This window comes from Plasmodium malariae (genome assembly GCF_900090045.1).
Source record: "Plasmodium malariae genome assembly, chromosome: 3".
NCBI lineage: Eukaryota > Apicomplexa > Aconoidasida > Haemosporida > Plasmodiidae > Plasmodium > Plasmodium malariae.
The window spans coordinates 667,217-694,112 of NC_041777.1; the positions used below are offsets into that span (position 1 = coordinate 667,217).

General features: G+C 28.5%; 6 protein-coding genes across 6 annotated transcripts; 5 read left to right on the forward strand and 1 right to left on the reverse strand.

Annotated features, from left to right (window-relative positions):
- Positions 1-2,729: 2,729 nt before the first annotated feature.
- On the forward strand, positions 2,730-3,698 carry DMT2 (drug/metabolite transporter, putative; the record flags this gene model as incomplete). The annotated part of the gene is made up of 1 exon (XM_029008864.1): positions 2,730-3,698. The coding sequence occupies one exon, from the start codon at positions 2,730-2,732 to the stop codon at positions 3,696-3,698; it is 969 nt and encodes a 322-aa protein (XP_028859448.1).
- A 2,238-nt stretch (positions 3,699-5,936) lies between these two features.
- Positions 5,937-9,585, forward strand: PmUG01_03023500 (conserved Plasmodium membrane protein, unknown function; the record flags this gene model as incomplete). Its single annotated transcript, XM_029008865.1, has 14 exons — positions 5,937-5,939; positions 6,368-6,529; positions 6,672-6,721; positions 6,880-6,929; positions 7,045-7,087; positions 7,260-7,296; positions 7,523-7,579; positions 7,682-7,768; positions 7,984-8,040; positions 8,186-8,218; positions 8,430-8,561; positions 8,754-8,807; positions 9,011-9,067; positions 9,511-9,585. 14 exons carry the CDS (start codon positions 5,937-5,939, stop codon positions 9,583-9,585), a joined length of 897 nt encoding a protein of 298 aa, XP_028859449.1.
- A 1,075-nt stretch (positions 9,586-10,660) lies between these two features.
- PmUG01_03023600 (conserved Plasmodium protein, unknown function) lies at positions 10,661-13,959 on the forward strand (the record flags this gene model as incomplete). The annotated part of the gene is made up of 2 exons (XM_029008866.1): positions 10,661-13,750; positions 13,912-13,959. The coding sequence occupies 2 exons, from the start codon at positions 10,661-10,663 to the stop codon at positions 13,957-13,959; spliced, it is 3,138 nt and encodes a 1,045-aa protein (XP_028859450.1).
- Positions 13,960-14,404: 445 nt separating this feature from the next.
- Positions 14,405-15,778, reverse strand: PmUG01_03023700 (conserved Plasmodium protein, unknown function; the record flags this gene model as incomplete). Its single annotated transcript, XM_029008867.1, has 2 exons — positions 14,405-14,592; positions 14,788-15,778. 2 exons carry the CDS (start codon positions 15,776-15,778, stop codon positions 14,405-14,407), a joined length of 1,179 nt encoding a protein of 392 aa, XP_028859451.1.
- Positions 15,779-18,527: 2,749 nt separating this feature from the next.
- On the forward strand, positions 18,528-21,056 carry PmUG01_03023800 (transcription initiation factor IIE subunit alpha, putative; the record flags this gene model as incomplete). The annotated part of the gene is made up of 4 exons (XM_029008868.1): positions 18,528-19,013; positions 19,910-20,147; positions 20,431-20,787; positions 20,971-21,056. The coding sequence occupies 4 exons, from the start codon at positions 18,528-18,530 to the stop codon at positions 21,054-21,056; spliced, it is 1,167 nt and encodes a 388-aa protein (XP_028859452.1).
- A 1,752-nt stretch (positions 21,057-22,808) lies between these two features.
- Positions 22,809-25,385, forward strand: PmUG01_03023900 (queuine tRNA-ribosyltransferase, putative; the record flags this gene model as incomplete). Its single annotated transcript, XM_029008869.1, has 1 exon — positions 22,809-25,385. The coding sequence occupies one exon, from the start codon at positions 22,809-22,811 to the stop codon at positions 25,383-25,385; it is 2,577 nt and encodes an 858-aa protein (XP_028859453.1).
- Positions 25,386-26,896: the final 1,511 nt, after the last annotated feature.

A 26,896-nucleotide genomic window follows, 5' to 3' on the forward strand; every position in this document is an offset into this window, starting at 1 on the left:
ATATAAACGTATGCATACATATAAATTATTATTTATATATATATATATATATATATTTGTATATATGTATGTATAATAATATTTCTTGTTATAATATTGTGTTGTATTTTCTTATGCATAGAAATTCCACTATTTTTTTTTTCTTTTTTTTATTAATTTATTTTTTAATGTAATTAAGTTGTAGTAATATGTTGTTTTATTATTAATAAATATTTACCATATAATAATATATATTTAGTAATAATCATAATTTATACCATTATTATTTTTTAATAATTTATTTTTTTATAATTTACTTAAATTTCTCAATTTTCATAATTTTCTTAATTTTCATAATGTACTCAATTTTCTCAATTTTCTCAATTTTCTCAATTTTCTCAATTTTCTCAATTTTCTTAATTTTCTCAATTTTCATAATTATATTTATTTATTTTTTAATTTTAACTATTTTATTATAATTTTTTATGATACGCTTAATATCAATTTTTCGTTATATTATTTTCCCATTGTTGCAAAACAATATTTTAAAAAAAAAAAAATAAAATAATAAAATATAGAAAAAAAGAGGAGATACATACATATATATACATACATACGTACATACGTACTCTTATATATGTAGAAGCTTAGAAAATAATATGTTATACATACTACATTTATCCTTTTACAAAATATGTGAAAGAGATATTAGATTGTAAAAAAAAAATAGAGAATACGAATTTTATATTAATTTTCACGTTAGTAAATGTTAAATTAGAATATACCTCTAATGCTGCAGCCACTACAACTATTACTACCACTATTAGTAGTAACAGTAGTAATAATAATAATGCTACTATTTATAGTAGCAAAAATAGGACTTGATTAATCAAACCATATATATATATATATGGATAGATAGATAAAGGAAAAATCTAATATATTCGTAAATTACATCGTTATATGAGTCATATATTTGTATATATGTATTACCAACATTTGTGGCATTTATTATGTATTTCTTAATATACCATGAAACTTGTGTATTGCTTAGTTGATGTTTAATTTTGTTAAAATTACAACGAGTTTATTAATTTATTAATGTAATTCTCAGCTTATTAATTCATTTACTAATTCATGTACTCATTCGTTTACTCATTCATTTACTAATTCATTTACTAATTCATTTACTCATTCGTTTACTAATTCATTTACTAATTCATTTACTAGTTTATTAATTAATTAATTCTTTAATTTTTTAATTAGTTTTAATGCTTTATAATAAACAGAACGGTATATATCACTTACTTCTTTTCCGTTTGCATCTAGAACTAGCTGCAAAGGGGAATAGCGGGAAAGGAGTGCTATATTACAAGTTTTAACAGATTTATGTCATTCTGGCTTATACATATATACATATATATATATATATATAAATATACATTTGTGTATTTACATTTATATATACCATTTTGTATGGATGTATGTATTTATTCATGTTGCTTATATGTGTATGTGTTCTCCCTTTCAGATGATTGTATAGTTGTTAATAGTATGTAAAGTTATTAACGTATTTTATTACTCTTTTTACGAACCTTGAATTTGTTTGTTTATTTTATTATTTATTATGTGCACTTTTTTTTTTTTTTTTTTTTTTTTTTTTTGTCATCTAATAATAGTCTATGATTCACTCATCATTACCAAATCATTTTTTTTTTTTTTTTTTTTTTTTTAATTTTTTTGATTCATGTATAAAAAAAAAAAAAAAAAAAAAAAAAAGCTATTATTAGCCAAAAGTGTAATTACTCTTTGTCATGCATACATTTGTAAATCTTTAATACTAGTACAAATACGCGTATTCATATGTACCTATTGCGTCTGTGCATATATGATCCTGTATATATACATAGATGTACATATACATACACATATATATAGATACATGTACATATATGTAAACAGATATATAATGTATATAACATACTGTGGACATTTTCAATTGCCTATTTCACCTAGCGTACATCATAAGTGTTCATAAAATTTTTAAATAACAACGTTGTTTAAATATTTTTGTGGTACTGTATGTTTATGTTACATTTATTTTTAACTATTAGTTATGCTGTTAATGGGTTACTATTCTTTTTAATAAGAACGTTGATATGTTCAGTTAGTGTGCCAATACTTTGTTGCATTGTTTTGCACTGTTACACTAATACATATTTACTTGTCATTTTGTCATTTTGTTAATTTGTTATTTTGCTTTTTTGCATTTTTGCTTTTTTGCTTTTTTGCTTTTTTGCTATATTACTATATTACTATATCACTATTGTATTGTTATTATTGTATTGTTATTATTGTACTGTTATTATTGTACTGTTATTATTGTACTGTTATTATTGTACTGTTATTATTGTACTGTTATTATTGTACTGTTATTATTGATTTTTTAAAACAAAGAAAAAATATATTATAATATATTAGACTGTAATATGTTAGATTAGATTACAATATATTAGATTGTAATATATTAAGTTAGAACAAAATAGAATATACTAGATTTTAATATATAAGAATATAACAGATTATGAGCCTTCCCCTTTGTTAAATCTGAATTCTGAATACACCATTTGCTTCTTTTGAAAAAAAAAGAAAAAAAAAAAAAAAGAATATTAATACGAATACGCATACTAACAAGAATAGGAAGACATAAATGTAACACCTTACAATTTGCTGCTCATCGTTGAAAAAAAATGAAAAATGAAATCTTATACAGAACAACATTTATATTATTTTTACTAAGCTACTGCTTCCAACCATTATTAATAGACATAATAAAATACAATGGATGTGGAAATTCAAGTACTTTTATTTTTTTAATACCACATTATTTGTCGATGATTATTGTAGGATTTTTACCGAAAAAACAAAAATTAACTGAGTGCAATTGGATGAAAATATTTTTTGTTTCTATATTAGATTTAATAAATCAAGTGCTTAAAAAAGTTGGCTTATTATATGCTGGGTCAGCTATATATATTATTATAGATAGTTGTACATTAATATTTACAGCTATGTGGAGAAAAATTTTATTAAATAAGAAGATAAGTAATTTTCAATTATTAGGTATTCTGTTAATAACATTTGGTATTGCTATTAAATCAAATAATTTAAAATTCGAAATAGACAGAGAAGAAGTTATTGGAGTTATTTTAATAATAATCAGTAACTTCTTAATGGGATTAACATTCGTTTTAAATGAAAAGTATATGAACCAAATGGAAGGACAGAATATTGTTTGTTTAATGGGCATTTTCTGTCTTAGTTTTGTTTCAATTTGGACAGCTATATGGACACTACCAAATTTTAATCATTTAATTTTAGAAAATATAAAGAAAAAACAAGGAGATATTAAAACCATTTGGTTAAGTTTTCTAGGCCTTTTTGCATTTAACATTATAACATCATCAACCTTATGGTATATTATGAAAATTAGTGGATCGTTAACTGTTGGAATATTAAAAGGACTTAAAGTTGCTATCATTTTTTTATTTAGTCATATTTTTTTTTGTAAATATGATTCAAAACAGTGTTTAAATCTTCATTCCACTTTATCTGTTTTTTGTTGTATCGTTGGAGTTCTTATTTATTCCTTCAATGGATATTTACTAACTCTTACAGACAAGCTTTACACGGTCAGGAAGTCCAAAATTCTTGTATGACTTAGCTGATAAGAAAAAAATGCAGTAAAACAGACCCACATGTGAAATGAAATAAAGCGAAATAAAATAAAGAGAAATGAAATAAAGAGAAATGAAATAAAGAGAAATGAAATAAAGAGAAATGAAATAAAGAGAAATGAAATAAAGAGAAATGAAATAAAGAGAAATGAAATAAAGAGAAATGAAATAAAGAGAAATGAAATAAAGAGAAATGAAATAAAGAGAAATGAAATAAAGAGAAATGAAATAAAGAGAAATGAAATAAAGCGAAATGAAATAAAGAGAAATGAAATAAAGAGAAATGAAATAGAGTTGGTGAGAAAAATGAAATGGATTTAATTCAAAATATAATGACGTTTTTTTTTTCTGACCTATTCATCATAATTATTTCCTTTAAAAATTTTTTTTTTTTTTTTTTTTTTTTTTTTTTTTCTGACTTATTCATAATTTTTTTTTTTTTTTAAATTTAATTTGTTCAGATTTCATTTTTTTTAGAAAAATTTTGCATATCCAAGAAATGATGCATTAAAATTGTGCATACATGAACGGTAGCATATGTACATATATACGTATGTATGTGAAGTGTACCTGGCTAAGTATATCTTAAGGCCTTTGCTTTATTTTCGAATTCTATGTATTTTAATTCCATGCTATTTGTAATTTTTTTAAAGTGTTTTTATTTTTACTCTTTAGAATATATTTAAATATTTTTTTAAAAATATAAAATTTTGCACTAAATAAGTATTTTTCTCCATCAGTTGCAGGAGAAAAAAGTAATTCCGAATTTGTGTAAAAATGAAAAAGAAAAAGTGTAAATTTGTATAATGCGCTTTTTTAAAAACATATATTTTTAAGGGAAGATGAAGACTAGATGTTTTAATTGTCTTCCTAGTTATATGTACAACAGTTAATGTAAGAATTAATTAGCTAATACCAGAACCAGAATGGCATTTTTTTTTTTTTTTTTTTTTTTTTGGCATTATTTGCAAATAAAAAAAAACAATTGTGTGAGTACTTGTTTGTCCAGAATACTTTTGCTCTCTTTTTGTTTTACAGTTTTTTACTCCTTTTTACTGTATGCGGCTGTGTGTATAGTTCGTACTTGGCTCCATGTCTAATAAGATATATATATGTTATAATATTTCTCATTATATATGTACTATATTATAACGTGTTTCACAGTACCAGTTACATAAAACTTGTAGATTATTTACTTGCTTCATATTGTGTATGCTAACCGTTACATAAATATTTTTTTTTTTTTTTTTTTTTTTGTTTTTAAATTCAATATTATTGTTACACTTAACATATGTTAATCTTTTTATGTATAATCATAGAAACAACCCTTTAGTGAAATTTTCAAAAAGGGTATCTACAAATGTACGGTTAACTCTTTTTTTTTTTTTTTTTTTTTTTTTTTTCATCCCCTCTCTCCTCATATTTTCTCTTTTTTGTAATTATATTATTATATACAAAACTGAAAATTTTTTCTTTTTTTTTTTTTTTTACTTCTTATTCTTTTGAGGTATAAAAAAGTAAGAAAATAAAATTAAGCGTAAGCAGTAACCCAAATGTGATAAGAGGGAAAAAAAAAAAAAAATATAGAAATAAAAAAAAATTAAATAAATATGTCAAATGCTAAATCTATACAGTTGTGTACAGATACTATAAATTTTTAAGTATCTCGTTTCGACAAATTTTTTTCCCATAAGAATGTACTTCCTTGTATACTTCGATGGCTCAGTGAGATTCTACTTTGAATACACCTGTGAATGAGTATTTTTTTTTTTTTTTTCTTTTTCACATTTTGTTGTTTAGTACCCCTTATATTTTGCTTTTATATGTACATGTAAGCTTTTTTTTTTTTTTTTTTTTTTTTGACTAAAAGATAAAGCTTTTTTAAAATTTTTTAAAAATTCTACCGTAATATTGTATGGCTGTTTCATCATAAAATAAGGGAAAAAAGTAAAAATAAAAATAAATGAATAAGCATAATTAAATATAATTAAATATAATTAAATATAATTAAATATAATTAAACATAATTAAACATAATTAAACATAATTAAACATAATTAAACATAATTAAATAAAATAAATTAAAAATATAAGCAACTTAAACAACAGCCTGTGCAAGGGAATAAAGGTAAATTACCGTACATGACGAACTACTGCGTAAAAACCTAGGTAGATATTATAGATTAAGCACCTGGCTTCATCCCAACATAAAATTATAAAATGGTATGAGGACGCCTATGCTACTTCCATACATACATACTTACTTATGTACATGTTTATGTTCTATACTGATGTACCATTTGTATACGTCTCATTCCTCTCTTTTTTGTTTTGATGTTTGTGCTACCCTCTTGCAATGTGTTTCTCGGTGATATAATTACAACTCGGGTAGAATAGAACGACGTGATGTAGCATATTTTTCGCTCTACATAATATTACATTGATAATAGTTTTATATAATACCACGTACTATTATACAGAGTCAATCGTTGCAACTTGTAGCTGTTTCGTTTTCTCTTCTACGTGAAAGAAACAGTAGATCAGAGTGTACATAAGCACTGCGTGTGTGAATTGCTCATAAGTACTGTGCATATGTGTTTCTCTAAAGTACATAACATGTTGCCACTACCACCCCTTTTGCCTTTTCTTAGTTACGAGAAAGCTTAATAGCTGATGGAATTTCAAAAGATGGGAAAAACATTTTTGTTTATAATAATTATGCAATTTGGATTGCCAATTTTTCGCATTTATATATTTTTATTTTTTTTAATATTAGAAATCTACTTCACCTATATATTAACGTAATATTCCTGGTAAGGAAAATAGGGCAAGAATCTAGAAAGACAGTTATATATCTCATGTCTTATAATCTCACATAATAATGTATTATGTATACATAAATTACTTGTATAAAGGACAAAACACATACATGGGTACACGTTTGTTTCTTTATAGGTATTCTTTTGTGGTTTTCTCCTTACTTCGTTCTTTTTTTGTATGAGTTGGTATGATGAGAAAAATAGAAAAAAAAAAAAAAAAAAAGGGGAGAAAGGGAACGTAAACATGTGCATATATAGATACACGCATTCATACACATATGTACATTCTTACTCACACGCCCATTTACATATATACTGTTCGCTTCTATTCTTTTTGAGGATAGGTACAGTTGTTACAAGTTTGTTATAAAGATTTTTAATGAAGACTTGATAGGTAGCCGTTTCGAATTGCAAAAAAATTATGCACATATATATATATATATGTATATATATATACGTGCATGTGTATGTGTATAACTTTCTTTTTTTTTTTTTTTTTTTTTCCCCAGATGAGGAGTTAAACCCATCTATACTGAACGAAATAATACCACAGTAATAAACCCGCAAATATGCATATAAGCATATAAATACATACGCATATATACGTGCGCACGTTATTTACCATTTCGCTGTAGAAGTTTATTTTCATGTTGCAGAATATGCGTATGTGTAAACCTTAACTTATTTCATTTTTTTTACCCTGTTTAAATTAACTACCCATTAGGACCTTTTTTTCGTTATGCAATTTTTTCCTCATAAGCGTAATAAAAAAATAAAAAAAAATTAGAACGAATGAGATGGTGGTCCAGAAATGATGCGTGAATGTACAGTTGTGCATACATACAAACATACACGCACGCACATATATACATATATACATATATATATATATATATATATATATATATATATATATATATATATATATATATATATATATATATAATATTTATTTATTTATTTATTTACTTGTTTTCAATTTTTCAGCTTCTCTACGTTGGGCACTTATTAGTCTATCTGGGCATACAAGATGACGCAATATCGGTATATCACAGATACACAAAAAAGTAAAAGACCTTTTTTAAACTTGCTAATAAATTAACAGAATATTTTTTTTTTTTTTTTTTAACCCATTCCACTTTGTAGATACCCATAGAATCATTGATAATATTTTTTATTTTTTTTTTTTCCTACGTTTTGTACTTTCTCCTTTTTAAATATGAAAACTGCACGGTAAGACGAGGAAAGGAAAAAAGCGAATACATACTAGTGTTTACATATATGTATCGCATATATACCTATGTGCGCATATGTGTAAGTGTGCATATATATATATATATATATATATATATATATATATATACCTAAGTGTTCACACGTATATAAGCTTATATGTATACTCTACCCCCTTTAAAACTTATGTTGAAACAAAAAATTTTCCCTCATAGAGCATGTTTATTCTGGGTATTGACGGGATTACTACCTTACTGTTTTATACTCTTAAGGTATAAAAAAAAAAGGTCAAACGTTAAATGAAAATATTCGTTATATGTTACCTGATAGACTTACAGTTTTGATCGACTGATGTACTAGTCTCGTTATACTTTCCTCATTATAGTCATTACATTTTATCCAATGTTTCATTTGTAGGAAAATTATCTTTTTTTCCCGTCCTTGCTATGCGTAAATAGCTAATTAAAAAAAAAAAAAAAAAAAAAAAAAAAAAAAAACCCACACAAAAATTGCATGACGAAATGTACAATAAGATATACAAAAAATATACAAGAAAATACACAAAAATCGAATAAGACAACGTTATAAAAAAAAAAAAAAAAAAAAGAAATGTCGAAATTCATGTTGAAATGGGCTCACTTGTGTACTTTTTCCCCCTTAGTCAGCGTACTACTTAACCTACCATATACAAAAATTTAAGAAAAATGGGTTTGTATACAAAGATAATGAAGAAAATTACATGAAAATTCATATATGTGGATACACCTTAATATTCTCGGCCTTATTTTTTAAGGTATATGTGCTTGAATATGTCAAGGGAAAAAAGAAGAAAAGAAAGAAAAAAAAAAAATTTCAACAAATTATAGTAGCTTCAGTGTGCAAAAAGTAGTATATATATTTATATTTTTATATATATATTTATATTTATATATATATATTTATATATATATTTATATATATATATATCTTTTTCTTTTTTTTTCAGAATTTTGATTTAATGAACAACCATTTATTTTGCTTCCTTTTGTTAATTTCGTTTGTAAGAAAACCAATACGGCGAAAAACATGAAAAGGGGGAAACAACAAACAGTGCAGAAGCTGCACGTGTTAATGTGTACATATGTATACATTTATATATATATATATATATATATATATGTATATGTATATGTATATAAATATACGTATACGCATACGTATATATGTAAATATGTTTAATCTAATGAATGACCCTTCCATCAGGTTGTCCTCATGTATTCCGACGTGAATCTCCAAAAAATGGAAATCCTACACGAATCAGTAAAATTTTTTTGATGAGGACTATCCTTTTTTCGACCATTTTGTTTGATTTTTCTTTATGCACGTGTGTAGAGACTACCATTTTGTGTTCTTTTAAAACTGTATTACATAATGAGATGCTTTTACTTTTTAGCATTTTGTTTCTCCTTTACGTTCATGGTTAAAAAATTATTTTGCCATTTCGTCATCTTTTGAGTTTATACCTATGTGCATACAAGTACATAAGTGTATATACGTATATATATATATATATATATATATATATATATATATAAAAACGAGGGAATGTTCGAATGTGCGGTTACATACGTGTCTTCTCATTCTGCAAGTTACCTACAAAAACATCTTTTTTTTTCTTCTTTTTTTTTCTTTTTTTTTTTTTTCTTTTTTTTTTTTTCTTTCTTTCCCCCCCGGCCCCTTTTATTTAAAAAAAAATATTGTAGATTGAAAACAGAGTCATGCTTGCATATGTATACTCACTTCAGTTGAACAATTACATTCCAGGGACCATAAATTAAAAGGATTGTTTTCTATTTTCCGATATATTTCCTCGTTTCACTTTTCATTTCATATTACTTTTCTTTTGCTTTTTTTAAAAGAAAATTTCCCTCCTTTTTTTATTTTTTGTTGTACTTCTCTTATTTTTCATTAACTGTGCTCTCGTTTGCTATACTTTTCACGGCTAAACTTTTTTTTTTTTTTTTTTTTTTTTTTTTTTTTTGGAATAAACAGAAAAAAGGTGTACAAAAGGTAATTCGAAAGAAAGAAAAAAAAAAAAAAAAAACTATACATGAAATTGCACATAAAATTGCACATAAAATTGCATAAAAAACTGAACAAAACATTGAACAAAAAATTGAACAAACAATTGAACAAAACATTGAACAAAAAATTGAACAAAAAATTGAACAAAAAATTGAACAAAACATTGAACAAACAATTGAACAAAAAATTGAACAAAACATTGAACAAAACTGAGTTTCAAAATCATCTTACGATTGCCTAGAAGTTTTCTTAACTTCGCTGTCGCATATGCAGTCCCTTTTGCTAACAATTTCTACATTCCCCATTACATCCAAAATTTATTACATTTTGTTCGTTTTCATTTAAAATTTTTACTTCTGTTAATTCATACTCATATGCATATATATATATATATATATGTATATATATATATAATGTATTCTTTACTTTACGTATGGCCCCCTCTTTTTTTTTTTATTTCTTAAAAAATGGTCTTGGAAGCAGTGTAGTTAATTATGACATAAGAATGCTCATAAGTTTGATAAGCACATTTTTTGCTCTAATTTTTTATGTATGTTTCAAGTGTAGCCAATTCGATTTTTTATCCTTTTGAACAAATTCGTCAAGTGCATTTTTAGTAAAATGTAACATTCAGCATACTCATTATAATTGTGTACTCTTGTTTCTTGTTTCTTGTTTCTTGTTTCTTGTTTCTTTTTTTTTTTTTTTTTTTTTTTTTTTTGAACAAGTGTATGAAGCAGTCTGATCTTCAACAGTTACGACAACTCCATTATTACAATTTTTTTTTATTACGTATGACAGATTCACCGTGGCCATTGATTTTGAAGAATGTCGATAGGTGAAAAGTTTAATGAAGCCCTTTATTGGCTGAAAGAAGAATTGGATGAAATACTTAAAGAAGTAGAACTAGAAAAAAGCGAAATAATTTTAAGTGAAATATGTACGAAGATTAATGAAAAAATGAAAAGTATGAACAGTAGTGAATCCTTAGACTTGTATAATGAAAAAGCAAAGGAACCAATAGAACATGCAAATTTAATATCTTGGCAAAAGTTGAATTATTGTATATTTCATTATGTTCATTTATACAATAAAATACATGAAAAATTGCTAATTGAAGAGGATGATTTTTATTTTACTTTTGATTCAAATAATTATTACGTGAGGAAAAAATTTAAGCATAGTCTGGCATTTCATCCGTTGGTATATACCATCGATGCTGCGTACTTCAATCTTTTGTTTTCCTTTATTTCTGGGGGCGTCAACAGGGATGGCTGTGGTATTGATCACTATAGTGATCATGAACATGAACATGAACATGATCATGATCATGATCATAATAATAATAATAATAATAATAATAATAATAATAATAATAATAATAATAATAATGGCGATGACTATTTTCATTGCAGTAGTGTCTATTACTCTGATCATGATGACCATCAAAATAGACGTGCTTTAGTGGATGCACACAACAGGAATGACGACCACCCAAGTAAGGATAATGCAAACAGAGGAAATATCTTTGACCACCTTAGCATGTATAAATGTTCGAGTAATAAGTGGTGTGGTAATAGTAACTACATTACAAATATCATCATTGATCAGTCTTTACACAAAACGGGGTGCTCTACTACAGAACGGATGACTAGAGGAGATAAAATAAAAAAAAAGGCAAAAAATGAGGTGCACATTTTTGAGCAAAAAAAAGAGAAAAAAAAAAAAAAATTCAAAAAAGTCAGTAAATGCAAAATAAAGTACATATACAACGATGATATAAAATATAAACAAAACTTTATTATAACAGAGGAGTCCTACGCATCCCTGAGTGAACGGTTCCCCAAAATTTTTGATATTACCAAATACATAGAAAGAAACACTCAAATGTTATACAACTTTGGTGTAAAGAAGCAGGTCGAGTGGGTAAATTCGCCAAGTGGAAAAGAAATCCCGGCAGATGTAGAAGCGGGGGCAGATATAGAAGCGGGGGCAGATGTAGAAGCGGGGGCAGATGTAGAAGCGGGGGCAGATATAGAAGCTGGGGCAGATATAGAAGCCAGAGCAGATGTAGAAGCCAGAGCAGATGTAGAAGCCGGGGCAGATGTAGAATCCGGGGCAGATATAGAATCCATAGAACACCCAGGTGAAGTAAGAAGCAAGTGCGTCCTTCAACCGCCATGCACGCGTAACAACTGTGCTCGGACGGGTTTGCAACTTTTGGATGAAAATCATGCTCAGAAAAAAGATATGCAGCTAAAGGGTGAGAAAAACAAACGTAGAAGAAATGTGGAAGAAAAAGAATGGAATAAGAATAAGACATATCTAAATGATATATACACACGAACAGTGCAAAATAACATGTATACGGTTGAGCCTAATATGAATGAAAAGATTAAAGTGTATAACGGTGATATAACAAGTATTAGGTGTAACGCTATAGTATTATTTGCAAATAATAATTATAAATATTCAAAAAATGTGTGTGAAAATTTATATTCATCAAACTTAATGAAACTTGAAGAAGAAGAAAAATTGGAAATAAAAATGCAGAAGAGTGGTGAGGTCTATATAACAACGAGTTATGACAGTATTCATAAATACATCCTGCATGCAATGCTACCAAAATATAACAGCAAATTTGTTTTAGCAACTCATAATACTATGAATTTATGTGTTCAAGAAATTTTATATAGATGTTTTGAAAAACAAATACAGTCTATATCAATTCCAGTAGTATCTTTTCATTTATTTTTTCCGATTAACATCTTTTTAATAACATTACTAAAGAGCATACGATCTCTTTTAATTCAACCACACTTTTACAATACTGTTAAAACGATAGTATTAGTAACGAATTCTAATGATATATATTTTCTTTTATTAAAATATATGTCCATATTTTTCCCTAGGTGTAGTCAGGAATCGTTTTTATCAACTAACATTGCCATTTTGGGAAACAAGTTCGGCTCGATCGACGTGCAGAATAGGAGCATACCCATATTTAGAAGCTTTAGGAAAGTGATGCATATGAACAGGGGCAGCAGAACTAGGCGTAGAAGGAGGCATGGTGGTAGATATGAAAGAAGATGTGGAAGCAGGCGTGGTAGGGGATGTTGCAGCGAACATTGCAGTGCAGATGAGAAAAATATTCATCATCCAAGTGCAGGAGATGCAGATTTTCCAGAATGGGATTTAAAAAAAAGGCATTCCTTGCAAAATGGCCCAGTTGGGGGAAATTACACCGATTTGTCGTACTCATCATGCTCTTCTTATATGGCAGATGCATCTCATATGTCATACTCCTCATCTGCTACTTCCTCGTACTCATCTACCTCTTCTTTTTGCTCCCCTTCAAGCATCTCTTCCTCCTCGGAAATATTCAAAGAAGCAGATGCCGAATTCTTAAATTTGCGCAGTGAAAACGAAGGCCATAAGAATTTTTTCAACTTGAATCAAATAAACAGAGGAGAAGACACGATGAACTTAGAATGCTGCCTAAGATTAAGTTACATGTATGATAAGAAGGAAAAATTTAAAGAACTAAAAGATACTTATTTTGTTTATGACTACGGATTTGACGAACTGGGAAGGAATACAATCATAATAAATTTTTTTAATTTTCCGTTGGTATATAACTACAATTTATTATTCTTTTATTTGATATTTTATTTTAATATTTTTATGAGGAACCATTTTGTACTTTTATTTATTTTCTCTGAAAAAATTTCGTCAAATATAACAAAAGTTTTGTCATTATTTAAAGACATTTTTCAAGTAATTCAAGAATTTCTAAAAAATTTGAAAATTATTTATTTTTTTAACTATTCGTTGATATTTAAATTTTTCATATATATCCTCTACCCCTTCATTCCGTCCACCATATATGAAAACATTATATACTTGAATGATAACGCGGTAAAATTGGGAAAAAAATAATGTACATATGTAAATAAATCTGATAAATAAATGAGCACGTGCATATATAAACAACTACGTGGATGTATAAATATAATAGGGTATTCAGAGAAGTTAAGCCTACACATTTACATCTACACCTTTTCCCTTTTTTGTTACAGGAATTGTCCAAATATTTTGACATTAAAAAGGTCTTAAGAAAATGCTAAAATAATACGCGGCAAGTTGTTTATTCAGAATGATTATGCACATACACATACCGATGTACATACATACATACATACATGTACATCGGTATGTGTATGTGCATATATATGTAAACACTATTTTTCAGAAGACTTAAAAAAAAAAAAAAAAAATGTAGACACTGGGGGATGTATATATAATAAATATATACATGCACAAGTAGTTAAAAGTACGTTTGCCACTGTTGATGTTTTGGTTGATGTTTTCGTAAGTGCTTTTATGCACACACATTTTTTATAATTTTTGCTCTTTGTTCATAATTTTTGAACATTTTTCATAATTCTTACCATATCGTGCTTTCTTGTGCTCCGTCAATGTTTTTTACGTTCTGTTAACTTTTTTTACATTTTGTTCGAATTTTTCTTTTTTTTATTTTATACGTATTTTTTGTATTTGAAAAAGGCTCATTCATTTTTTAAATAAGGATGTAAAAGACTTTATTACTGTATTTTCCCTCTTTGTATCAATGTTGTTATCACGTGAATATTTATTTAATCCGTCTTTTTCTTTTTTCGTCCTGCGCAACTTCTCTGCCCATTCGTCATCCCTATATTCCCTTTGAACTAAGCTCGTATTTGCTAGAAGGTTAGATGACCCTACAAAATGAAGCAACAAAGGGGATGCAACCTTAAAATTTGCTGTCAAAGCAATCGAGCGAAAAGCGGTACATACATATACATATACATATATATATATATAACTGTACTCCATTACACAATGTTACAGCAGTGAAGCTTTTATTTTATTTTGTTTTTTTATTATTTTACTTTATTTGTTTACTTTTTTCTTACCATATATATAGGCTGTCATGTTAAAAAAATTATTTCTTTTCACATCGAAGTGCTTGTTAATGTTAGCATTAGATGGCACTACGTCCTGCTGATCGAAGTACTTTATTTCTGTTAATTTACTTTTAGTTGTATTATTTTCATCATTACTATTTATTGTAACGTTCGAACTGTTATTGTCTTTATATTTTAAAACAATTGTTTCTACTTTTATTTCTTTTTTTAACATCTTAATTAGGATATGCTTCATTTTTACTTTTTCCATTTTCTTACACGTTACAACTAAAACGCCTATGCCTTCTTTTTTTTTTTCCGATATACTTTTTATTTGTTTGTCTGCAGCTTGTTGCTCTTCCGTGTGCTTCCCCTCATCAGGGGCGGCCGCAATGACAGCAGCAGTAGTAGCAGTAGTAGCAGTAGTAGCAGCAGTAGTAGCAGCAGTAGTAGCAGCAGTAGTAGCAGCAGTAGTAGCAGCAGTAGTAGCAGCAGTAGTAGCAGCAGTAGTAGCAGTAGTAGCAGCAGCAGTAGCAGCAGCAGTAGCAGCAGCAGTAGCAGCAGTAGTAGTGATCGTACCCTGCGGCCACGTTATGTGTATCACCTTCTCGTCTTTGCTTTTTTTCCCATCATTAATTATGCATTTGTTTTTTTTCACTTCATTTGCTTCTCCCTTGGTAATACTACTCTTCGCTTCCTTTTCGTTTGAACTCTTTTTACAATTATTCAAACTAGGATTAAATATAAGAATAGCGCTATATATATAATTATTTTTTACATATTTGTAATCTTCTGAAGAAAGAAATTCAAATTTCTCATGAAATATTGTGGGATCTTTAAAAGCTTGGTTTAGTTTCACTGCTTTATATTCTATATCTTTTTTTATTTCATTTTTTTTACTACTCCAATTTGAGCCATATACATTTTCAACATTTAAAAAACCTAATAGTATTATTTCTCGTTCATTTTCGTACTTTGGACCTTCACTTGGATTTTTCATTTCCCTTCGCACGCAATGACAGTTAACTTAAAGCAGCATTTAGTAAAGAAGTATACACACATATGCATACATACACAATACACAAGGGAGCGGGAATAGGGAAGTGTGTTCACTCGTAAGTGTACTACAGTGTACAGTGCTATTTACACGTGTGTACTTCTTTTGTATGCCTAAACGTGTCTACAGTTGCGTCGATAGCTGTGTTGATAACTACGTTTATAAGTGCTTCTATACAAGCTATTATATGTATACGTAAGAATACATGCTGCGAGAAAATAGAAAATCGTGGTACTTCTAATCCTCACTACTATGCAATTCGTTGGAAAATATACATAGTTATGAATAACTTTTCCTGACTATACATATCACATTAACATTAAGCCAAATAAAATTAATAAAATTTTTTTAACGAAAAGAATAACATATACTGTAATAACAAATCATAGTTTCATTCAATGCCACCAGAAGAAAAGAATACTTCAAGTTAATGCAGAATATGGCACAATTTTTTTTTTTTTTTTTTTTTTTTTAGTTTTTTTATTGAATTTATGTAATATTATTTTACCATAAGGGGGTAAAAAAAAAAAAAAAAAAAAAATTAAAATCTTCTCAGTAATATTTCACATTAATGACGAATACTTAAAAAAAAATTAAAATAAAATTAAAATAAAATTAAAATAAAATGAAATAAACAAAAAAACGAAACAGAAACAGAAACAGAAAGCAATAAACAAAAACAATAGCAGTAACAATAACTATAACAAAAACAAAAACTATAACAAAAACTTGACAGATTTATCGTCGTAAATGTGAACAGATTAATTTCTTACTTTATCCCGCCTTTAAAATTAGGAAAAAAAAAGAAAGAGCGAAAAAAAAAAAAAAAAAAAAAATAGTCGACAGTTTTAGAAGTACGAGTAAAATGTGCACAGACAGTATTTCACGTGGAAAATTTTTCACCCGTAATAGCATTATTTTATAAAAAAAAAAATATATAAATAAAAAAAGTAAAGCAGAATGCACAAAATATAGCATAATATAGCAAAATATACTAAATAAAGCATAGTATAGCAAAATATACTAAATAAAGCATAGTATAGCAAAATATACTAAATAAAGCATAGTATAGCAAAATTAATTTGAGCAAAAAAAGGCGGAGGAAAAACATAACTTCCAAATATGCAAGCCATCTCAGTAGAATAACATAAAATAAATTGTACTATTAGTAAAACATGCATCAATGGCAAAATGAAAATTCATTTTCTCCCGTTGGATTTCAACAATATCTTATTCGGGAAAAAAAAAAAAAAAAAAAAAAAAAAAAACAAATTTTGAAATGTTCGCATGTTATATATATATATATATATATATATATATAGATAGATAGATATATAGATATATAAATACAAATATGTAAACGTACATACATAAACGTACTTGTACAAGTGACATATATGTATATATATATATATACATATATTTGTATGTACGTATGAATAATTTAATTTTTGAGATAGGGACGTAAAAGGATAAGCTGTGCAGTGTACATCGGCAGCTTTTTTTTGGAAAAAAATTTAACAAGATATTAAAAAAAAAAAAATTAGAAAGAACAATTCAAAAGAACGATTCAAAAGAACGATCCAAAAGAACAATCAAAACAAACAGTTAAAAAAATACCTCAAGAGAAAAAAATCGTTTATTTGAACAAAACGTTATACAATAAATCGCCTATTTTTACTAGTTGAAACAGAATGGGGGCCCGCATATATGCATGCGTGTGATTAATTTGTGTACGTATGTGTATATTTAACTATATATACTTGCACAGCATATACATACATACAAAACTATATATGTTTGTATGTACGGTTGTATGTATGTATGATATAGATCTATGCAAGCTTATCCGCTGGTTTGCTTCCTTATGTACAACCTTCCTTTTTGACGGACTGCATTCGTTAAACGCACCTGGGGTACATCTGTAAAAAGTAATAATTGCTGGTGAAACGTGAGCACTGCTTACTCATTTGCATGCACAGTTTTGCCATCAAATATATACATATATAGATACACGTACATATATAGATACACGTACATATATAGATACACGTACATATATATATATATATATCTATGTTTATATACCCATTTATTTTATTTATTCGCTTATTCATTTACAAATAAGCACAAGTCATGCATGGATAACAATTTTTATGAACCTGAATCCAAACAGACGAAGTGATAAATGCGCTAACGTAAAAATAGAGGAAAAACTTTTACACTAAATGACGTTATTATATAAGACAAGATACGTTCCTGAAAGTGCTCAAACAGATTTAGAGTTCTTCCACCGTCTCTCCGTATTCCTTTGCCTCTGCCTCTGCCTCTTCATATCCTTTTTTTTTTTTTTTTTTTTTTTTATACATTATATATGCGTTTCAGTTATACTTTTTTTTTTTAGTAGAGTCAATAACCCTTCGATGATACGTCATTCCTTTAACGCTTTTTTCCTTTACCGTCCTTATCACACTGCATTTTTTCTTAAATATTGATGCTGTGTATGTATTGTTCTCCATTTTGCAATTCTTTCAGTTAATCTTATGTCCGTTTAGTGCAGCTTTGTACAATTTGTCGTTGTTACCCTCCTTTTCTCATCATTTCTTTTCTTCACTCATTACTTCTTTTATCGGAATCCATCTTTCCCGCCCCCACCCCCTCTCCTTTTTACATCTGCCACCCACCAAATTTAATGAACAAGTCAAAGGAAATATTCTATGATAAGGAGAAGAAATTCTTCCTTTATTTGATGGTATACGTGAGCAGGTTTTTTATGAACGATGAGGAAATAGTAATATTCGATCTGTTTGTCAATAATGAATGTCTATATTTAGAAAAAGATTTAATTAATAATATTAATATGAACGAGCAGAAAATAAGAAGCATTTTAACTAAATTTTTAAAGGACAAATTTATTATCCAAGTACAAAAAAATAAAAATAATGAAAAGGGAAGCTCCTATCAGACTTATTATTGTCTGAACAATTATATTGTATATGTTATTGACTACAGAATAAAGCAAATGGAAAGTGAGCTCCAAAAAAAAAAAAGCGAGAGCGATATATACATTTGTAATTTTTGTAATGCTACATATTCACAACTGGATGCTCAGACACTTCCCCTGGATGCATACGACGCGCACTTCCTATGCTTCTGCAATAACAAAATAGATTTAATAGTAAGTTTACCATGTGCCTCAACGGGGCAATAAAAAGTGGACGGGGGAGGGGAGCTAAATCAACGCAAAATTACGCGCACACGTATAAATATACATATACGTACACATGTACACACTCTTACAATGTGTGCAAGTGGGAGATTACTTAATGAATGCATATTGCGCATAATACATGTACATGTATACATGTGTATATGCATATAAATGTATATATACATAGTATATATGAACATACATTGTGAAGAAAAAAAATAGGCTACTTCCACAAGTTATGTACGAAACCCTTACCTAATGCTGCCTTTTGTTTTCACTCGAGCAATAAGAAGCTTGGAGTGACTGTTCATAAAATGGCAAAAAAGGCATTCCTGTGTGCGTCTGCGCATATGTATGCATGTACGTGTATGTATGTACTTGTATATATGTACTTGTATATATGTACTTGTATGTGTTGCACATGTATATGTGTACTCGTATGTGTTGCACATGTATATGTGTACTCGTATGTGTTTCACAAGTATATATGTACTTGTATGTGTGCTCATGTGCGTATAAGCGCGTGGACGAATCGCTTAATTTATCAAGTAGCCAAACAGGAAAGGAATCGAACTACCAATCATTTTGTCTGTTTGGTAGTTACAACTCTTTACTTGGCAAAATTTATTTTGTTAAAAAGGATTATTAGTATTTTTTCCGTTTGCTCCCACCTCCTTATGCCACTCCTGCTCAGCTTGTTACTAATCAACATTTTGCGCGCTTTCATTTTATTATTTTTTTTTATTTATTTTTTATATACTGTATGTTACTTTGTTTTGCTTTGCTTTTTACGCTTTACTTTTTATTTTATTTTTTTTTTTTTATTTTTGAACTTTATAATTTTTTTTTTAAAAAAAATGCAGGAAAAGGACGACAGCAGCAACGAGCACATGTATAATAAATACACGAAATACTTAAACATCTTAAAGGAGCATATAGAAAAGCTAAAGAACTATTCCATACCGTTGTATACAGAAAAATTTAGTAGAAAGAATTTGAATTCATCCAACTCGTTTGTAACAGATAATTCTTCAGACGAGTCGGCTACAAACAATTCTTCGGAGCTGTCCTTGACCAATAACTCTTCCTTGATTTCTCAAAGTAGGCCAATGAGATGTCAGAAAGAGATTAAACAAATAAACGAGGAAAAGCACGATAAGATGAATGTGCAAATGTACATAGTGCATTGTGTTATACACCCGACGTACGTGGACTTAAAGATTATTGTTAAATGTTTAACGCATCTAGGCCATATGCAAATATGTATGTATGTTTTGCATTTACATATGTTCGTTTGCACACACGTATGTTCAAATGCATGTACGCATGCACATATTCACGTGCTGTTCATTTTTCGTTTACCTTCCCATTTTGTGCACACCAGATCAAGCAAAACAAATTGTCGAAAATGGTAAGAGCAAAAAAGAAGAAACGTACACAGACACATGCAGCAGTGTCATAAAAACAGACAAAAAAATAAAAATTTGCATGAATGTGCAAGGTAAAAATAACATAAAAAAATTGCCAAATGCGGATTTTACAAAAATGGTAATTACTCCAAAGAATGATGAAAAAGAAGAAAATGCAATTGATAAGAATAAAGAGATAAGTAAAAATAAAAATGATAATATTGTTGAGGAATCTAAATGTGAAAAAAATAAAGATGATAAACAACAAACGGATGAACCGGAGTTACCCCTTTTTTTTATACAAAAATTTAATAAAAAATTTACCCTAATCAGTAAGCAAATTTTATATCAAGCATTTTGTAAAAGCGATGTTAAGAATATATGTACATCTATTTCTTTTGCCTCTCCCTCGCCATTGTGGCTGCTTTGTAACTGCACTGTAACTGTACTGTAACTACATTTTAACTGCATTTTAACTACATTTTAACTAAATTTTAACTAAATTTTTTTTAAAGACGCCCAAAAACTACAACAAGACATGACGCAAGAAGAATTTGAAGAATTTATGGATTTGCAAGACGAATACTTAGATAAAATATGAGATTAACATGATTAAGTTATAGAGAAGCTGAACGATGAAATTACGCAGATGAGGGGCCACACGCATAGCTATGTTTGTATATATATATATAATATGAGCATATACACGTATGTATATATGTATATACTTACATGTGCGGGATCCTCCGACATAGAAAGCCTACAGCCGCACAAACGCAAATGCCAGAACTACATTAAAAGTTCTTACTCTGAAATATTAAAAGAAAAAAAAAAACAAACAACAAATAGAAAGTAATGAAGACACCCTTTCGGAAAACTCCGTCCAGACGAACAGTAGTCGGGAGAAAGAAGTAAAAAACTGTTATAGGAATTGCCGCCGTGATATTGTTAACTTAAAACGAACCACTCGTCTAGCTTCTCATTATGAATTTTGTGCATATGGACTACGCACCATTTGTCAGTATATGGGTTGACCAAGGTAGAAACCGTATACGCATATATATATACGTATATATGTTCTCCTTGCCACTTTAGTTCTTTAATAATTTCACATTAATTAATTTGTTTTATATATATATATATATATATAACAACAATTATGTTTACGAAATTGTATCATAATTTTTATATTTTTATTTGATTTATTTTTTATTTTTTTATTTGACTTTTTTTTTTACTGTGCCCATTTAATATTTATGTACGGTTTCTTTTTGTCATTTTATTAGAATTTTTTTTTTTTCTCCTGCTGCAAAATAATTAACGTGCTTTATTACTTTAATTTTTTTTTTTTTTTCTCTTTTTTCAACGACTCTTTTCGTAGTTCACTGTGCTTTATTAATTCTAAGAACTGCTGTTCTTTTATTTAAAATTTTGAAAATCGGCACTCGAACAAAACGGACATATGTATAAATATTTATATGTATGTATTTGTGTATATGCCTATTTACTATTTGCATAATTGCGTATATGACTATTTACTATTTGCATAATTGCGTATATGACTATTTACCATTTACATATTTGCGTATATGCCTATTTATCTACTTGTATATTTGTTTATTTTATTTTATTTTATATTTTTTTTTTTTTTTTTTTTTTTTTTTTACTCTCGCGTTCGAGCTCTCGAGCGCTCCAGCAAATTTCAGTGCATTCGTCTGCCGTGTAGCAAATAACGGTGTACCCCTTTTTGATGTTTTTTTATTTCTTTATTTTTAAATTCAAATGATTGTACATTTCACTTTTGTTCATTTTGTTTATCAACTTTTAACTTGTAGTAAATATTTTATTTCTGACCATTTTATTTCCTGTGGTCACTCATAATATTAAAAAAAAATAATAAAACTCCAAGAAAAGGGGCAACTAGCCAAAGTGAACAACGTTTATTGTACCTCTTTCTTTCTTTTTTTTTTTTTTTTTTTTTTTTTTTTTGTTAGGAAAGAGGAAGGAGTAACTCATCTACTTTTATAATTCATGTGAGTTTGTAAGTAGCAACGCCACTTTCCTTTGTTTAGTTGCTCCACGGACAAGTGCACATATATGCGTTTGGTTGTTTGTATATTTGTACGTTTGTTTGTCTGTATGTATGTCTGTACGTTTGTATGTCCGCACGTTTATACGTACATACGAACAGCTTCAAAAATAATTGATAATCCTTTTGCACACTTGAGTAATCATATGTTAATGGTATCACCTCCTTGTGCTCTACTCGATCATTTCTAAGGCACTTTGTGTGTTTGTATGGTACACACACACACACACACAAATACATACATCTTCGCTGTTTCGCTTCAAGATGAAGAAAGATCATGTTAGAAAAGACGAATGGGAAAAGAAAGAGAATAAAGAAAAGTGGAACTCACATATCTCTATCTCATCAGAGAATACAACAAAAAAAAGGAAAAGTAAAACAGAAGGAGGCAATACCAATAAAATTAGTAGTCGTAGTAACAGTAGTAATACTAATAGAAATAATAATTACAATACCTATAACATTAACAATAGACATAACGCTAATGGAATTGTCAATGATACGAACAGTGGCTATGATGAACCGCTGCTGTTTGATTTCTTGACAAAGGAAAATTATGAACAGTACAACAATTTTGTAAATTTCTGTGAAATTAATTTTTCGGGCATAGATTTGAAGGACGTAAACGACACTGTTGACCATTTGAGGAGGGGCAATAACGTGTACCTTTCGAATTATGTAAGCAGTTCAAGTGAAGAGGAAGAAGAAACTGGAGCAGCAGTGGGGGTAGAGGCCGGAGCAGCAGTGGGGGTAGAGGCCGGAGCAGAAGCGGGGGTAGAGGCCGGAGTAGAAGCGGGGGTAGACGCATCTTCCAGGGTGAGAAGAAAAAAAGGAGCGTACAGGAAAAACCTGAAGCTAATTAATATAAAGCGGAGCAAAAGAGCAAGAGTGAATATGATAATCATAAAAAAAAAGTTTTACAATAGGAGGAGGGATAGCAGTAATGATGATGAAGGAAAGGCAGAGGGAGGAAAAACAAATACAGTCATCATATCACCCTTCTTTATGCCTGTGGGAACAAAATGCTGTATCAAAGGACTAATAGCAGAAGAAGTAGAAAATATATGTAATTACATTATATTAAGCAATACATATCATTTATCAAATATATATGATATGTCCATTTTTAAAAATAATAAGGACATTAACAATTTTATAAGATTTCCAAATGCGATTCTGACCGATTCAGGTGGTTTCCAAATGGTGTCCTTAAGTAAAAGGATAAAGATACTGGAGGAGGGCATACTGTTCAATAACATATATGATAGCTCGATAATAAGGAAAAACATAAGTGTGGACACAGGCAAGAGTACAAACGTGGACATACACATAGACAGCCACATAGACAACCACATTGACGGCAACATTGACGACCACATTGAGGACCATGTGAATACTAACGTGGATTCTATCTACCCTGGGGGGGATGCCAGTGATAGAGGTACAAGTAAGAAGAACATGCCTGGGAAGGAACAACCAAAATACAGGGGAAAAACGGCCAATAAGGATGGACACATAACTGAAATAATGGAAGAGCAAAAAAACAAGGGGGGTAAAAATGCAAAGGAAAAATATTTAAATATTGGTGAGGATATATTATTATCACCTGAATTGTCCATAAAATTACAAAACCAAATAGGGAGCGATATAATCATGGCTTTAGATGATGTAAGGTCAGCCACAGAAATGGACATTAACAAAATTGAAGAGGCAACTTGTAGAACTAATAGATGGTTGAAAAGATGTATAGATAGTCATAAAAGAAAAGAAGAACAAACATTATTTGGTATAATACAAGGGGGGTTACACATATCTTTAAGGAATAAATCAATGGAATTTATTATAAAACAAAAATTAAATGGTTATGCTGTAGGCGGTTTATGTGGAGGGGAAAAAAAAAAAAAATTTATTGAAATTATTAATCATTGTTCTAATGAGAAAAATAAAAAATATAATTATTTACCTGTTAATAAATGTAGGTATATAATGGGAATAGGGTATATAATAGATATTCTTTTTTGTTCCCTTTTTGGTTACGATATGTATGATTGTGTTTATCCTTCAAGAACAGCTCGATTTAATACTGCTTTAAGTTTTGATGGCACTATAAAATTAAAGTTATCCAAATATAAATATGATTTCACTCCAATTGTAAAACATTGTAGTTGTTATGTGTGTAAAAAATATACAAAGTCTTCTATACATTTACTTATTTCTAAAAAGAACCCCATCGTAAATATATTACTTACTATTCATAATCTTTACTTTACTTTACACTTTTGCTATTTGATGCGTGTTTCCATTTTTGTCGACAAAATTGACCAGTTTGTTACCACTGTACTTTATAACAACTTTGTAATTGGCTATAAAAATGGAAACTACAAAATTCCTGATAATGATAAAGTTGACTTGACGTGCAAAATGGCTAGTTGCGCTACTCATGCGAAGCAAAAACCTGTGCACAGTAATCCAATTGTTGACCCTATTCCGGTGAACGACTCAAATGCGAGTTTCGCCCATATTACTAGCGTGGTACTTCCCTACCAAGGGGAAGCCAAACATATGGAAGTGGATGAAGAAGCTGGAGAAGTGAAATCGAAACAGACAGCGAATAATAACACTGCAGATATACCAAGCGGCATATGCGAAGAAGAAATGGTAAATATCAGATGGGACGGTGAAATAAATGTACGTCGGCATTCCACAATTTTGCAAGATTCTTCAACAAGTCGAATGCTCAGCATGTGTAGAAAAGAAAAAATGATAAATGAGTTAAAGGAGCATTTACCGTACTGGGCGTTAGAAGCACTGCAGCATGCCGACATTGAACTTAAGTTTTAAAAAAAAAAAAAAAAAAAAAAAAAAAAATCCCACTTGAAACATACTTTGAGAGCATAAAATGGACATTTTGGCTGTTTCGCCATTTTGGGAAGTAACGAAATTTAAGTATAAGCATCCATATTTCATCTCGTTCTGTTTTGCTTTACTCCTTTTACTTTTTTTTTTCCCTTGCGCACTTTTAAGTAGTAATTAAGCAGAAATACAGGTAAACATATTTGCACCAAACAGGAAAAGCATAATTACCAGCCATAAAAAAAAAAAATAATAATAAAAATAAAATCTCACAACGCATAATGATATGAACACATATGTGTGAAACCTCACCCAGAAAATAAAATAAATTAAAATAAAAATAAAATAAAACAAAATGAAACAAAATGAAACAAAATGAAACAAAATAAAACAAAATAAAACAAAATAAAACAAAATGAAACAAAATAAAACAAAATAAAACAAAATAAAACAAAATAAAACAAAATAAAACAAAATAAAACAAAATAAAATAAAACAAAACAAAATAAAATAAAATAAGCATTGGTATTTCCTTCTTTGTTTTAATTCATTAGATCCTTATCATGTATTGAAGGGCTACTATTTATTTTTATCTTTTGTAAAAAAGGAACGTTCAAAATATAGGCATAATAATAAGTCTACAAGCTTTTTAATTTTATAATGGGACGGAAAATAGGACAAACACGAAACGCAAAAACGTTCGTTTAAATTATTTTCTTAAAGGGAGAAACATTGCCGCTACTACTGCTGAAGCGTACGTGTAGGCATACATGTATGCGTAAATTCGTCTATGTGTGAATATGCGCGTGTATGTGTGACTATGCGCGTGTATGTGTGAATAAGCGCGTGTATGTGTGAATAAGCGCGTGTATGTGTGAATATGCGCGTGTATGTATGAATATAGGTGTGTATGTATACATATATATATATATATATATATATATATATATATATATATATGTACGCGTGTGTATTTGTGAATATGGAAACGCATCATCACTACAGCTCCTTTGCTAAATGCGCGCAGCTAGACCCTTCATACAGTTATAAAACAACGTTCCATAGGAATTCAGGAATATCATATAACTATACCACAAAATATTTATTCTCATTATTTGCCAGTTACACACCAATGCTGTCTAAAATATAAAAGGAGCGTAATTGTGGGGAGAGGGGGAAAAAAAAAAAAAAAAAACATATATATATATATATATACATAAATAATATACATAAATAATATATATACATGTTTAAAATTATTTCACCGAAAAAAGGAATAATTAATAGCAGAAATAAGCGTCCATCACGTGTCATTCATCTGACTTTCATTTGTTCTACTGTTTTATTTTTTTTTATTTTTACGTATATTCACATATATATTTAAGTATTTATTTTTATTATATCTTATTTTTTTTTATTATTTTTTTTTTTTTTCTCGTTTGAGAATTTTTAATTTACATTTTTCTATGTGTGTGTTTATTTACTAGCACGAATACTAA